Below are 14,630 nucleotides of genomic sequence, written 5' to 3' on the forward strand. Positions count from 1 at the left end.
TTGCCCAGAACTGGAATGAACATCCACACATCCACAGACTCGTGGCGTTGGCAAGCTCCGGAGGAGCGCAACTGTGAATTCCACAGAAGCATGGCTTTCATAACAGTAATGTTTACCTTGCTCTGATCAGCTCAGGACAGGTGCCAAGGCTTTGGTTGCATCCTCCTCCTCTGCCTGTTGCAGGCTGTTGTCCTTGCTGGCTCCTGCCTTGTTCCCAGGAAGAGCCTGATCAGAAGTGTAGTGATTATTGCAGTGCCTTCCCAACATTCAGACTGGGGCAGGTGGGATCAAGCTCTGACCTTCTCCAGGGATGGATGGAGATTTGTAGCTTCACTGGTTCCTTCCCCATTGTGTGATCACTTGTTAGAAAATTGAGGTTTTGTTGTTTTTTTTAAGTTTTGTTGTAATTTCCCTTGTTGCAACTTGTGTCTGTAGCCTCTCACCCTTTTCTCATTCTTCACCTGTGAGAAGAATCTGGCCCTGCTGTGTCTGTACCTACTCAGTTGGTTGAAGGCAGGAATAGGACTCCCATCATTTGCCTTCCCTCCTTTGGGCTGCATAAGTGGGGGACTTTTTTGGCTTTCCATTTTTCCAGCCTGTCCAGACCCCTTGAAGTGGCAGCCTTACCCTCCAGTTTATCAATCCTGCTCCTCAGTTTCACATCACCTGCAAATTTGCTGCGGAGTGGGGATTTTCTTTGTCTCCTCCCCCAACATTATCCCTGAAGTTCAACCAGGCCCAGACAGGGTAATTCAGTTTCATGTTTTTTGTTGTTCGGGAAAGCTAATTTAGTATCCATAAATTCTAAAATTCTTGCTTTATCTTCACTCTTTAGACAAGCAAACCCTCCTCCTATGTGGTTTCAAAAAAAAAAAAAAGGTACAATGCTGCAGTATTTTATTTCACTGTCAAAATTAACAAAATCTTGGAACACTTTGCCTTCTATTGCTTGCATAAGTGCCCATATGCAAACACCAGTTTGCATTCTGTAACTTATCTGGTTGCTCAGTTTGTAGTGAAATTTTTATTTAAAATCCTTTAGCCTATCTATATACTTAAACAGGAAATGGAAACAGTTCTGATGTCTTCATCAGAAGCAGGTTGAGACTGAGAAACCCCCAGATTTTCAGGACTATTTAAATAAGAGTGGTTCAGTAAATGAGATGCAGGATGTAGGTACTTGAGGGAAAACCCTTGACTTAGTTTTTCATCATGAACAAGTTAAAGGAAAAAATGCCTCCTGAAAAGGGAAAGGCACCATGGCACCTCTCCTCAACAGCAGTTTTTCCCTTCCTGCCCCCCCCTTTTTCCTTCTCTTGCCAAGAAACACAATGATTCCATGAGCCCACAGAGGAAAAACACCCTGAGACACCCATGCAGGATAAAAGGTAACTGAGCTCTCTTGCTCTGGAGGAGGAGGAGACCCAGGTAGGGCTGAAGAGGGCTGAGGAAAGCTGAGAAGGGAGGAAGGGAGAGGGGGTGGGAGCCCTGTCCAAGGGCTCATTGGCAGGAGAGGGCAGGAACAGGATACGTTTCAGCTTTTGGGTGGCTCTGGGAGGAGCAAGCTGGGATTAAAGTGTCTTGATAAAATTGTTCCCTTCCTTCTCAGACGGAGACAGCGAGTTTCATGGGGTGGATTTTCTGCCAGAAGATCTCAGTGAGGCTCCAGAGGAGACAGGAATGAGGGTGAACAAGAAGTACTCCTGTCTGCCTGCTGAGGAGAAGGGCATCCACATCATCAACATCCGAGCCATCGAGGACATCGGCTACGACCAGCACGAGAGCACGGTGAGTGACCACGGCCTGCTGGGTCACCTCAGCTCCTTTCCCATCCTCCCCACTCCCAGGATGCTCTGAAATCCCCTTCCTCCGTTTTCCCAGGGTGCTGGGAAGGATTGCCACCAAGGCACAGTCCATGCTGATGTGGTGGGGGGTGTTCTTGGGCGGGTGAGAGTGGGAGCACATCCCACTGGTTTAACCTGTAGCATAAAAAGGGGCTGACTCTTCTCAGAGTAAGGAATCTGGCAATGAGGCTGTGCCAACCTTTACATCTTCTTGCCAGTGCAGAGAGGATCAGAAGGAAATGTCTAAAATTTCATGCAAAAGGCATTGTTAACATAGAAAACATTAAACTGATCTTCTCCAGCACACAATAGAAAAATTAATTAATTTTAATTTGCCATTAATTGCTCCTCAGTTAAATTCCTTAACACAGATTTTAAAGGAAGTTAGTAATATGAATACCCAGCATGATTAGGACTTGGTTATGTAATTTGAACATAAAAAGAAGTTTATTAAGGTGGAGTGGGCTATACAACAGATTCACTGGGGAAAGAGGTACCAGAAAAAGCAACATGGGATTTATTGTGCTTGCGCTTAAAATTAGGATGGAGCATGGAGGAATGGTTCTGTCAGGCTGTTAAAATCCTCCTGCTGTGGTGAAACTGAAATGTCTTTTCTCTGTCTCATTCACAGCTGAAGAGACATGAGCTTACATGGTCTAAGTCAATGCAACTCAATTTAAGCCCAGCACCACTGCAAGAGAATATCTGGCCCATGAGTATCTTTCAGCATTTATACCCCAATCCTTAAAATAATTTGACCATTAATTCCTTTAAAACAGAACCAAGTTTTTTGGCTGCTTCCTGTTTGCTGTGGGATATAGCTGTTCTCAGATATAAGTGAATTTGTTGAGGCTTTAGTAGCCACAGTGGTGGCTCAGCTGAGTTTTCAGAAACTGCTGTTTAATTAATTAGTAAGATCAGCACATCTTTTAAAAAAATTAAACACTATCCAGTTAGCTGTCATTTGTTAATATTTTGTTTCTGTAGGAATTTGCACAAGTGAGTTGCCTGCCATAAGCAGACTGTCAGCTTGCTTTAAAAAAATGTTCTGAATTCACAGGTGTGTGCCATTAGCCATAAAGCAATTGAAAAGTAATAGTTATTAATGGTCTTTTATATCAAAATTATGCTTACGAACTAAATGAGAATATCTGGGTAGGGCATAAACATTAACAGACTGCCCTGAAGAGTTTGACATGGCTAAATAACCTCCCCTGTTTTCATGGAAGGGGGAATAGAGGCAAGAGGACAATGAGTGAACTCCATGGTGGCTCCAAATGCTGTATTATTTTATTATATATTTATTTACTTGGTGTGAAGGGTTAAGGTTAAATGGGAAAGAGGGATGAGATCCTAAAGGAGAGAGAAGCAGATAGCAAAGGCTATCTAAAATAACTTACATTTAACATTTTATGTATGAAATAAGCAGGTGTGCAATCCCAAACAGATTTTAGCATTTTGCAACTGATGACCAATTGCTCTCTTTTGGAGCACAGTTCCTTTTCCCTCGATGGAGGATGAATATTCTTCTATAAACTTAGAAGCCAGAAAAGTTCCCTGGTCACTGCAAAGCCACTCCTGTGTTGGGTATTTTTTTGTGAAAGCAGATGCCAGTTACTAGTGAATTATCTTCCCTTTTTTTTTTAATATTATACAAATCTCCAAGGATAGAATTGTGAATTATGCACGAGAACTGTTATAAAAGTAGAAATAAATTGATTGTTAGTACCTTTTGTTTGTTTGTTTGTTTCTACAGTTGCCCTGTGCAGTTTTCAGATAAATGCTTGGAAATGAAATTGTGTTTTGAGTTGTACATTTCATGTATCTTGCAACACTTACCCAGCATTACCCGGGCTGGGAATAAAGCCATTGCCACCATCAGACTGCATAGTGACATAGGTTTTATAAGTGGGAAAAAGAAGTGGTGAACTCAATAAGCAGTGACCCCACTTCCCTGGCCACTTTCCATGGCGTTTTTGGCGGTGCCGCAGGAGCAGCTGGCTCCCTTCAGTCTGTATCTAAGATGATCTCTTTCTCAGATGATATGGACTTGCAATGCTAGATAAGAGAAGTGAGAAATGTTTCCACATGATATTAATCTATTTGTCAGAATTGCAGCATTGCAGATGTCACGGGTGGAAAAGGACAGGCGATCTTAGCGGCGATTAACCCCAAAGGAGAAAACCAAACCCAGCAAGTAGCTGACTTATGAACCAGTGTGCTGGTGATTAGATTAAATCCCAGTCATGCAATCTATTTATTTCTGGCCAATAAAATCCCAGCTGGCTATCAGTAAAATTGAAGGTGTTAACTTGCAAAAATTTTTGGAGTAAGTAGCATGGGGGGGACCCCTCCCATCTGCTGGCTGTCTGGAGAGAGGTCATCGTGTGCTCCGGGCAAAAGGAGCCTTGAGAGGAGAGGATGGTCTGTCTGGTGCTTGTGTTGGGCTGTGCATTCATTATTCTTCTCTCTTCTCCTCTCCACACACAGTTATTAAATTCCCTATCCAAAAACCCGGATGCTGACTGCAAATACGGGCTGTACTTCAGAGATGGCAAGAGGAAGGTGGACTACATCCTGGTTTACCACTACAAGAAGTCCTCAGCCGGGAGGACTCTGGCCAGGAGACCTCAGCAGAACGATGCCAGTGTCCGAAGCACCAGGCAGGACCAGCCCCTCCCTGGGAAGGGGGTGCAGCTGGAGATGGGGGACACTGAGCCTCACATGGATTACCACGAGGACGACAAGAGGTTCCGCAGGGAGGAGTACGAGGGGAACCTGGTGGAGGCCGGGCTGGAGCTGGAACGTGATGAAGATGTAAGGATCCCTTTAGAAGGGTTACAGAGGGTGACTGGTGGCCAGGTCCTGGGGGGTGCTGAGCTGTCCCTGTGAGCCTGGCTCTGATCAAGGTTGCACAAGCTCAGCTCTTGCAGGATTTGGTTGCAGTTCTGGCAGTCAGTGCCATCCTCACCCACTGATTTAGCTGGCTGCACAGGAGTGTGCCATGGTGCTGTAAATGCCCTGATGAGGTGAAGCTTCCTGACTTTTCTTGGCCAGGATTTGTGGCACACGCACCATTGCCACACGGCTGTGTTGTGCCATCTGGAAGCGAGGCTTAAACTGCTCTGAACACTAATCCCAGTTTGGTGGGTGTACAGTATGCAGTGGCTTGGATCCTCTGGTAATTCCAGCTATGAGGGGAAAAAAAAATCAGATACAGGCAGTGTCATCTTTATTCCTCAGTATAGGCTTGAGGAAAATTAAATTAGTTCAGGAGGCTCTGGTCCACGCTCCTGCTGGAGCACATGGGTCTGTGTTACAGTTTGCTCTTTCCATTCTTAGACATGAACAGTACAGCTTGTAACATCTTCCACCTGCACCCTGAAAACAGGATATTCTATTAAAAGCCCATTAGACTGTGTAAAAAAATGATGTATGTGAAGTGCTGCCAGTGTGTGATTAGTAGAAATAGACACAGCAGTATTAATTTCAAAGAAAGCTGCTACAATTATCTGACCTAACCAATGTGCCCCAGACTCCTGAACGAGAGGGTAAACATTTGTGCTGGTTTTATTTACAAGATCTAAAAGTTGAGATCAGCATTTCAACCTGGGAACAGCCTGCAAAAAAATAAATCTGTCACCTATTACTCACAAATTACAGACATTTATATGTTTTATATATTATGTAGTTGTAATATATATACTTAACATGGTACAATGCAAGAAAAGCCCAAAACCTTTCCCCTCTCTGTCTAACAGTGAAAATCAGACTTGCTTTCTGTCCAGCTTGCAGGTTGCTGTAGCAAACAGGGAGTTTGTCTGTGCCAAGTCATAGATATTGAAATCCTTTTTCAGATGGGAGGTGCCACCTATAACATGTAATATGATTTCAAATGATGCAGAAGGGCTCAGGGATCAAGCCAGGACACTGTAAAAGAGAGGGAACCCTGTCCTTTCAGTGCAAAACACCAAACCACATGAGATGAAAGTGTAGACATGAAAGTAAGATGTGGGGATTTACATCAGCTTCCACAGCCAGCACATCCACATAGGGGGAAAGATCTGCAATCACTTGGGCCTGAAAAGCCACAAAGCTGCATTGGAGCCCTTACTGATTCCAAAAGAGCAAAGGCTTCTTAAACAGATGGTGTTTAATAAACCACTTAAGCTCTCTTCAATGAAATGGCTGGATGGTCAGACACAGAGAGTTGTGGTCAGTGGCTCAATGTCCACAAATAATTGATTAAAACAAGGCTGGGTTGGACAGGGCTTGGGGCACTCTGGTCTGTCTGTGGCAGGAGTGATGGAACTAGATGAGCCCTGAGCTCCCTTCCAACCCAAACCATTCCATGGTGCTCTGAGTAACCAGTTTCTAGAAAGCCAGTAGGAGCACAGCTGTGTGGAAGCTAGTTATTGTAATAACTGAGTTGGTGCAGCAGCAGGATTAGAAAGATGAAGTGAAGTTCATTTCTCTTCTGTTTGCTGAATGCCTCCCAGCTGGGGATCATTTGCCTTTGGAATGGCTGCTCCAGGGGGAGCAAACATGGGTGTATGTGGGAGTGCCAGGAGCAAACATCCATGTCCAGCCCTCTAGGACACAGCTCAGAGAATTACTGGGCTGCAGGCAAACCACTAATATTGCCATTAAATTCTGTCCTCCTTTTGCTTTGTCTGGTGGAGTTCTTCCTACTGGTTTTCCTAACTATGATGCCTTAATGGGGATAGTCACATTTGATTCCAAGGTATGAGCAGCAGAGACTCTCTCAGCCCCAGCAATTACAGCACCCTCACCAAATCACACCATTTTGGCTGGATGCCTTTGCTTCAAATTTAACTGGCTCAGCCTGTATTTGTGTCCACAGTCATTAGCTTTTATTTCCCAAACAGTTTTTATCTGTTTAACCTTGTGGTAATTGTTCTGGGAGACAATAGCATTTTTTGAGTCACATTCTATAGCAGCTCAGCACAGTGAGGTGTTCAGTGTTTGTCCTGTTGTTAGAAACCAACTCTCTCAAACAAATGAGATTTATCATGTTGGCCCTAATGGACTGTTTGTTCCTTAAATATGTATGAATCACAAGGGGTACTGTATTTGATTTCCTCTCATCAGTAACATTTTCCCCTGCTTTTTTTTTTTTTTTTTTAAGACCAAAATCCATGGGATTGGATTTGTAAAAATACATGCACCATGGAATGTATTGTGTCGAGAGGCAGAATTCCTTAAGCTCAAGATGCCCACGAAAAAGGTGAGTCTTGATTTTTTTTGTTTTCCTCATGAAGGCATAGTTTAAACATCTGTTCCCCTCAGAGCACCTTATAAATGCAGACTGCTTTTTCCACGAGCATTTTCAAAGCAATTAACTGATGTGCACCAGAAATGAAAGTCACAAACATACTTGCTTGGGGCAGCAGAGGGAAAAAGTGGAAGGAAGAATGGAAATTAAGAATCTCTGGCTGCTACCACTGTCTGTACATGATGAGAGTGATTTCATCCTCAGTGTGTTTTAAAAAAAGAAGTTTAAATTGATGGCAAGATTTCTGTGTGCCTTTTGGGCATTTTTTTCTTACTTGAAGACTGCTAAAACTGAACACAAGGATAGGAATTTGTCTTGCTGGTTTTAGTGACTATTCATATACACAGTCAGTCATGTTTGCAGGAGCTGGGGCCACTCAACCACAAAATAAATTACCTTTCAGAATATTTGAAATATCATTAAAGGAATGACAGTGTATTTTCATCAATTCTAAATCACCTGTGATAGATAGATAACTACCTGCTCAATGAGCACAGCTCAGAGATGGATTAATATTTAAACACGGACTAAGTGCAGGTTCCAGACTGCACAAAGAAGTCCATAATGGAGCCAGAGACAGTCTCCAAGCCCAACATCATTTATTACAACACTAAAACCACACTTTTGGTTTGGATTTCATATTAATTCCCATTATTGCCTCACTTACCAGGGATTTTAATCAGAAGCACAATTATATAAAGAATTCTGTTGTCATCCTGTGGTTCCCTAACCCTTGGTTTGACTTTCCCATCCCTTTCTTTCTGGATGATTTCAAGAACATAAACTTCACTCCTCGATAGTTTATTGTGATATATTTATCTAATTGCTTGTTGATTCCTCACAGTTCACTCTGACCTATGAAAAACCAAAAAGCAATAAAGTTTCACTGTTTGGTTTTTTTTTTCCTCTTTGCCCCCTCAGATGTATCAGATCAACCAGACCCACGGCCTCCTGAAAAAGATTAATTCTGTGATTCAAAAAATAACGGAGCCCATCCAGCCCAAAGTAGCAGAGCACAAACCTCAGACGGTGAAGCGCCTCTCCTACCCCTTCTCCAGAGAGAAGCAGCACTTGTGAGTGAAACCTTCCCTGAATATCCATGTCCACAGGTTCCAGCCTCTGACAGCAGCTCAGTTCATGTTCCCATTCACCAGAGCATGAATGGGAATATGAACAATAATACTTTGGTGGGCATTGCTGCAAAGAATATTTCTATTTTGCAGTAAATTTACTTTTTGGGGGCTTTTTTTGGCTCTGTGTGTTTCAGTTGCTGTTGTGGCACATAATGTGCATCTGTATAACTGTGCGCTTCACCTGTCAGGCTGCCAAAAGGGGATTTGTAACAAGATTTATAACAGTCTCTTCTCCACATTAAATAAAATGCTCAGTAAAACTTGTAGCCAGAGATGTGGGTTGATAAATTTCAGAATAATTTCATATGTCTGCTGTGGGCAGCTGACACAGGTAGTGCCAAGCAGGCCTTGCCTTTGAAGTGCTGTGAAGTCAGAGGTGGCTTTGCCATCGATCCCAGATCAGCAAGAACAGCTGTAGATGTGGGTGTAGGGAAAAAATCACGAGGTAGAGCCCAGCCAAAGCTTCTCCTGCCCTGGACTGCTCTGCTGCTGCTCTTCCCTGGCCAGCATCCCAGAGGAGTCACTTTGAAGGCCGTGTTTATGGATGTGCCAGCTGGAACACACAGCAGTCCTAGGGCAGGATCCCTTCCCTGCACCCCCAGGGCTTTGAGGGCTTCATCCAGAGATGCAGAGCACTGATGGGCTCGGGCCAGGCAGTGTGTGTGACATCCTGGCCTGTCCTTGGGCCTGCAGGAAATGTCTTTGTGTGTTGGCTGCGTGTAGGGCATGCCTGGAGGTTCAGGGAAGGTCCAGAATATGCTCCTGATGGGTCTCTCACTGTTTGCAGGTGGCTTTTCGAGGAACAGCACCTGTGTCTCTGCTGAATGAGGGAGGAAACAGAGGCCTCACAGGGAAAATTAAAGATCATGAGGGGAAATTCAAGGCCAGCAGTGGTCAGGGATTCAACTTAAATGAGTGTCAACACTCTCTTTTGTGCTGAAAAACCTATAGAGACAGAAACCCAATGAAATGTATAAGCAGCCTCTTTAAATTGTGGGAGTTGGGTTGGAATTGTTTTTTAACATGGTTTCTACAAGCTGTTCTTTAATTTGAGCTCTGAGAGATTCCCAGGAGAAATGAAAATATTGAAGGGGTCAACAAGAACGGGAAATTACTGACTTTTTTTTTTTGACCTAATGGGTATCCTTCTAATCTTTTAACAGATTTGATTTGTCTGACAAAGATTCCTTCTTCGACAGTAAAACAAGAAGCACTATAGTAAGTACTGCCTATAAATAATTTATGGTGGATATTGCCTCAGTCGTGGTGTTAACAGCTTTAGTGCAATGCCTGTTCAAGTTTATCTTTCTTAACCAAATGCCAAGGACCTCCTGTGCCATCAGGTACTGAAATGATTCCGGATTTAGTGCTGAGTAGTGTTTGATGCCAACAGGTTGCTGCCTTTTGGAAATTAATTTGGATCTTCTTTCTAGTTCATGGGTAATTTTCTTAGTAGAGATATCACCAGCTGGGAATGTTTAGATTTTACCATTCCTTCTGCCCACCAGCTGCCTGCACCCACGAGGGGTTTAACTTTTTGTAAATATACATTGTTCTTTTTGCAAAATGCTGCTAAATACACTGAGACAAATTCCAACAAAACAGCCAGGTGTTTACAGGGAATATTATTTATAGTTTTTTGGGGGACATTCTCTGTAATGGTGGTATTGAAAGTGTTGAGGTTGATGGCTTTTATCTGACTTACAGAACATAAAATAGAGCTGGGGAAGAAGGTGTAGCCTCATTTCTAGCCACCAAAGGAGGAATTGAAAGGCCAGCTCATGTGACATCCAGGGCAGCTGGAAAGGGCAGTGCCAAGCAGCCCTGGCTGCAGCACATTTCAGAGGATAACAGGGACTCTTTGCCCCATTCCACTGCTCCTAACTGGTGCCTTGGAATGTGACTGCCAGCATGCTTTTATCTTCTATTTAACTTCAGCCTTTTGGGATGCAAAGTGGTTTGCAAAAGAGCTTATATCCCAGTCATATCTGCCTTTCGTTGCTGTGGTGATAAGGGGTGTAGGATATCCAACTTCCCTTTCCTGCTCTGAAATTCCAGCTTATTCCACAGTAGTAGTTCCCCACCAGCCTGAAGAGCAGGGGTTTGATGTGAGCACTGGTTATGGGGTGAGGTGAGCTGGACCAGGGGAGGCAGATGCAGGAGCACAGACATGGGGAAGAAAAAGACAAATATGGATTTGGTTTATTTGCAAATAAAACATTTAACTTGAGACTGGGGGGAAAAAAATCCTGGCTTTTGTTCATAGGCTTTCTTTTATATGTCCAGATGTATAGGGAAAGAAATCTTGTACGTACTAAGAACTCAACAAATAAAGAGTTCAAATTCATGACAGGCTGAGCAAGGCAGCAAGACAAAATGGCTCCATGGAACAAGAGAGTGAGCAAGACTGACTGGAAAATGGACTGAAGCAGGAGCTCAGAGCAGAGGCTGAGAGGGAAAGGAGGGACAAGGGTTTTTTAAACAACTGAAGGAACACTGGGCGTATAAGAATAATGCTGGTGCTGTGCTGCTTTGTGTGAAATCCCTGCAAATCACCCAGTAATGAAGAACATATTGAATGTTTCCCAACATCATTTTATTCTGTGTGCATTGCTGTTTGTATTCTTCTTTCTTAAAGTTCTCCCCTGCCTTTCTCAAATGTATTTTTGAACCGCAGTGCAAATATTGACCCTTCCACCTACTGCGAAATGAACAGGAATCTAGTCACTACCCATGAGTCTTTGATGAATAGAAACTAAGCCAAAGACCTTTTTAGTTATTAAAAAAGAAAATAAAAAAATATGTATTATATAACTGGAAATCTGTCTGTGACAGCCCTTTAATTCACCGGGGTTACAAGACGACAGACTCGTATGTAGAGTCGGGATGAGCTGTGGGACTTGCCCCGGATGCCCTCACTTGCTTCCTCCAGTGAATTGGCCAAGAGTCCAGTTAGCACACAGATTAGGGAGCTGGGAAACAGTCCCCAGCTATGCTGACAGGCCAGGCAGTGGGCAGGAGGTGCCTTTGCTCCAGGTTTCCCTGTGCTGCCTGCTCGCCCTGCCAAAGAGCATTGCCGCACTGGAACCGCCAAAAGCCGAACCTCGCGGGCAGCCTGCTGAGCTGTGCAAAGGTTACTCGACAATAAGTGCAATAAATCCCAAAATAAATACATCTGTTTTGCCACTGAGGTCAGGCAGGCTCAGAGATGTTAAGGTCAGCCTGTGTTAGTCCAGTTTGATAAACGGCTGCATGCTCTGTACACGCCGTGAGCCCAGAGCTCTGCACGGCTCCTTGGGATGGAGCCAGCCTGTGCCCTGGAGGCCAGGGAAGAGCTGCTCCAGGTGGAAGAGCACCCCTGAGCTCCAATCAATGGCTAACATGAGCAAATATTGCATTCCTGTTGTGGCAGGGGTAGATGTAACCCTGTTTGCCCCCATCAGTTCTCCTGCTAGCTGACTATTTAGCTAAGCTTTTCTCTCCTGTACAGAAAGCACAGCACAGAGAGCTCTGAGCCCCACTCTCCTGAACACCATGACTTTTATTAAAGAGTGATGACTTCATCCACATCTTGGTTTGGCCAATATTTGAGCTGTACACAAAAAGATTGTGCTTTTCACTGGCAGTGTCTGAGGTAACACTGCCTTTTCTTTTGCTTTTGTAGGTTTATGAAATATTGAAAAGAACGACGTGTACCAAAGCAAAATATAGCATGGGTAAGGAACTTTATTTAGCTTTAAGATCAATATCTTTTTCAGGTATTGAAAATAATTATATGTTGTAAATGGCTGTGGAGTTTAGGTTTTCCCCCTGCTCTCTAATTCAATGTATGTGGATGTAATTGTTTTATTTGGAAATCTGATTCAATTTATGCAGCTGTTTGACATTTTCTCAAATGTGAATTTATAGATTAAATTAAATGGTAAGTGAGCATGTAGCCCCTGCAGATGTGACTTAGGATGGATGGTGACATAAACCAGCAGATGAGATGTGCTCTGTGTTCTACACTCCCTGAAATGGATTGAGGGTGTTTCTGTGAAATCCAATACCTGCAGTGAAAATCTGTGGCTTGGCCCATTTCGTTCATGCAGGAGCCCCAGATTTTATAGTGGGATGGTTTTCCAGTGACTTGAGGGGAATGGTCTTGACTGTTGACTGTCCTGAGGGGAACTGAGATGAGCCCCCTGAAGCAGCCAGGGGCCAAGGCTTGCACTGGAACTGGGCACCTCAGCCCTCAGAGCAGGTGCTGCAATTCAGGGGATATGAAGTTTGTACTACCACGACCAAGAGTTTTAGGATTTCAGCCCTAGGGTTTGTGCTGTAAGAATTAAACTCATAATAAAGATGAATTGCAAATCAGGCCACCTTGAAGATTTGTTGGCAGCTGATCCTGCTCAGCTGTTATATACTTTATTTTATACATGATACATGACTGTGGGACCAAAGTTAACAAATAGTTAACGGTAAATCCAAGCAAAGTGAGAAAAGTGCGCAAACATGGAAGAAAATGTTTGGTAACTGTTGAAATCTGATATGGCATGTATTTGCCTACAAGAAGTTAAATAAAACAATAGGAACTTGAATTACAGGTAGTTCTGTTCAATATTGACCCATCAGCTGCTTAGAAAGACATCAAATAATAGAAGACAATTATGCCACAAATTATTTCCATGCTTTGACTTTTGTGTTGAAGTAACAACATACAATGCACAATTGTTGACTCCTAATATACACTAAAATTTGGTGTCCAGCCAGTATTAACAGAAGTGCTGTTCTCTGTAGCATGGGAAATTCAGATTATTCTGTGACTTTCGAGACCCTTTTTGAGTCTGGTGCTGGATCATTTTCACTGGAAATTACATCTTTGGACTCTTGAAAGGGGAAGGTCACAGAGCTCAGTTTGAATTCTTGACTTGGAGTTGGTTTCTCAGTTGATTTTTTTTTTTTTTTTTTTTTTTTGGCCAGTAAATGGGAAGCACAGCAGGGATTCATTGGATAGGGAAGACACTCATGTGTGGTAGCGTATTAGGATTCCTGGATGGTTCTTCTACCTGAGACTGGCAAGGCCACACAATATTGCTAATAAAAATGCCATCAGGCCAACCCACCCAGCATGACTCAATCCGCTCCTTTGTGTTCCAGTGCTGGAATGCTGGGTTACAACCCAGCAGAGGTGGCAAACAGATTTAAACAAATACAGATAATGCTGCAGCACCACTGCCCAGCAGGAAAAAAGCAGCTGCCCAGGGGAATAATGCAGCTTTTGTTATTTATTGGGAAAATTTTGTGACAATGTGAATCTGGCTTCACTTTTAAATCCAGATCTGTAGTAGAAGGGGACTATGTAGCTCTTCTCAAAGCCCCAGAAAAATAATTTATCTGCTCAGCAGTTGTGTCTGCCAGGAGTGTGGAAACATTTGCAGACAATTCATAGATCTGTATAATCTTAAATAGGTCTTTGAAAATTAATATCAGTATCTGCAAGATACTGAGCACTCCTGGAGCTGCTCCTCCAGCAGGTGATTAGTATCTCAAAAATGTTTATGAACTTGAACAATCCTCATTTCAAGAGCAATCAAAAATGACTCTACAGTGAGCTGGTTCCTGGTTCATAGTCACTGTTCCTTCACATCCAGTCCCACACTCTTTTCTTAGCCATGAGCTGATGGACAGCCTTGGAGCTCACCAGGACACCTCATTTTTCTTTTCTTTTTTTAAGTCTTTCCAAATCCTTCCCAATGCCAGTGGCCAGATTTATATATATATATATTTTTTTTTTTTTTTTTCAGTTGGCATTAATCACCATTGCCCTGCACAAAGACAAGTGCTTGACTTAGCTCTGACTCAGCACCCAAAACTGGTTCATTCCATCCCCAAGTGTATGTTCATGGGCAACATGATGCCTCCAGACGTGGTGAAGAGAATTGGAAGTAGCTCTATTAAAGCCAGCAGCTGCAGGAGGAAAGAACTTTAGGGAATTAATGAGCTACAGCCCTCTAAAGGCCCAGGGCCAGCCACCTTTGGGGATGGTGCTAGCACTCCTCCAAACTTCCACACCAACTCCTCCCTCTGGCCCCCAGTTAAGGAGTGACACCACCCCTGGGAAAGGCAGGACTCCTCCCAGTCCCTTGTGCCACAGACATTTAATAGATGAAGCACTAATTGCTTTCAGCCTCATGCATGTCACTAATAAACGGCTGTGTAAACAGGGAAAGGAGAGGGAAGAAAGAAGGAAACTGCCCTTTTAAATAAAAGACGAAAATGTGGTAAATATGGTAAGTATTATGCCAAGGTCTTCGCAAAGGCTTTCCCTACAATTTCTCTGATCAATCTGAAACCTGAATTCAACACTTTGCG

The 14,630-nt window shown here is 43.3% G+C and overlaps 1 protein-coding gene across 1 annotated transcript in view; it reads left to right on the forward strand.

Moving 5' to 3' along the window:
- The window catches only part of ANO1 (anoctamin 1), a 71,582-nt gene that overhangs the window by 28,993 nt on the left and 27,959 nt on the right, over window positions 1-14,630 (forward strand). Inside the window, exons 2-7 of the mRNA XM_054634967.2 lie at window positions 1,610-1,788; window positions 4,335-4,661; window positions 6,994-7,092; window positions 8,062-8,213; window positions 9,437-9,491; window positions 11,938-11,989. Of these exons, the coding sequence (XP_054490942.2) occupies window positions 1,610-1,788; window positions 4,335-4,661; window positions 6,994-7,092; window positions 8,062-8,213; window positions 9,437-9,491; window positions 11,938-11,989 (864 nt within the window). The remainder of the gene's footprint in view (window positions 1-1,609; window positions 1,789-4,334; window positions 4,662-6,993; window positions 7,093-8,061; window positions 8,214-9,436; window positions 9,492-11,937; window positions 11,990-14,630) is intronic.

Source organism: Agelaius phoeniceus, chromosome 6 (genome assembly GCF_051311805.1).
Source record: "Agelaius phoeniceus isolate bAgePho1 chromosome 6, bAgePho1.hap1, whole genome shotgun sequence".
In the NCBI taxonomy this organism is placed as follows: domain Eukaryota; kingdom Metazoa; phylum Chordata; class Aves; order Passeriformes; family Icteridae; genus Agelaius; species Agelaius phoeniceus.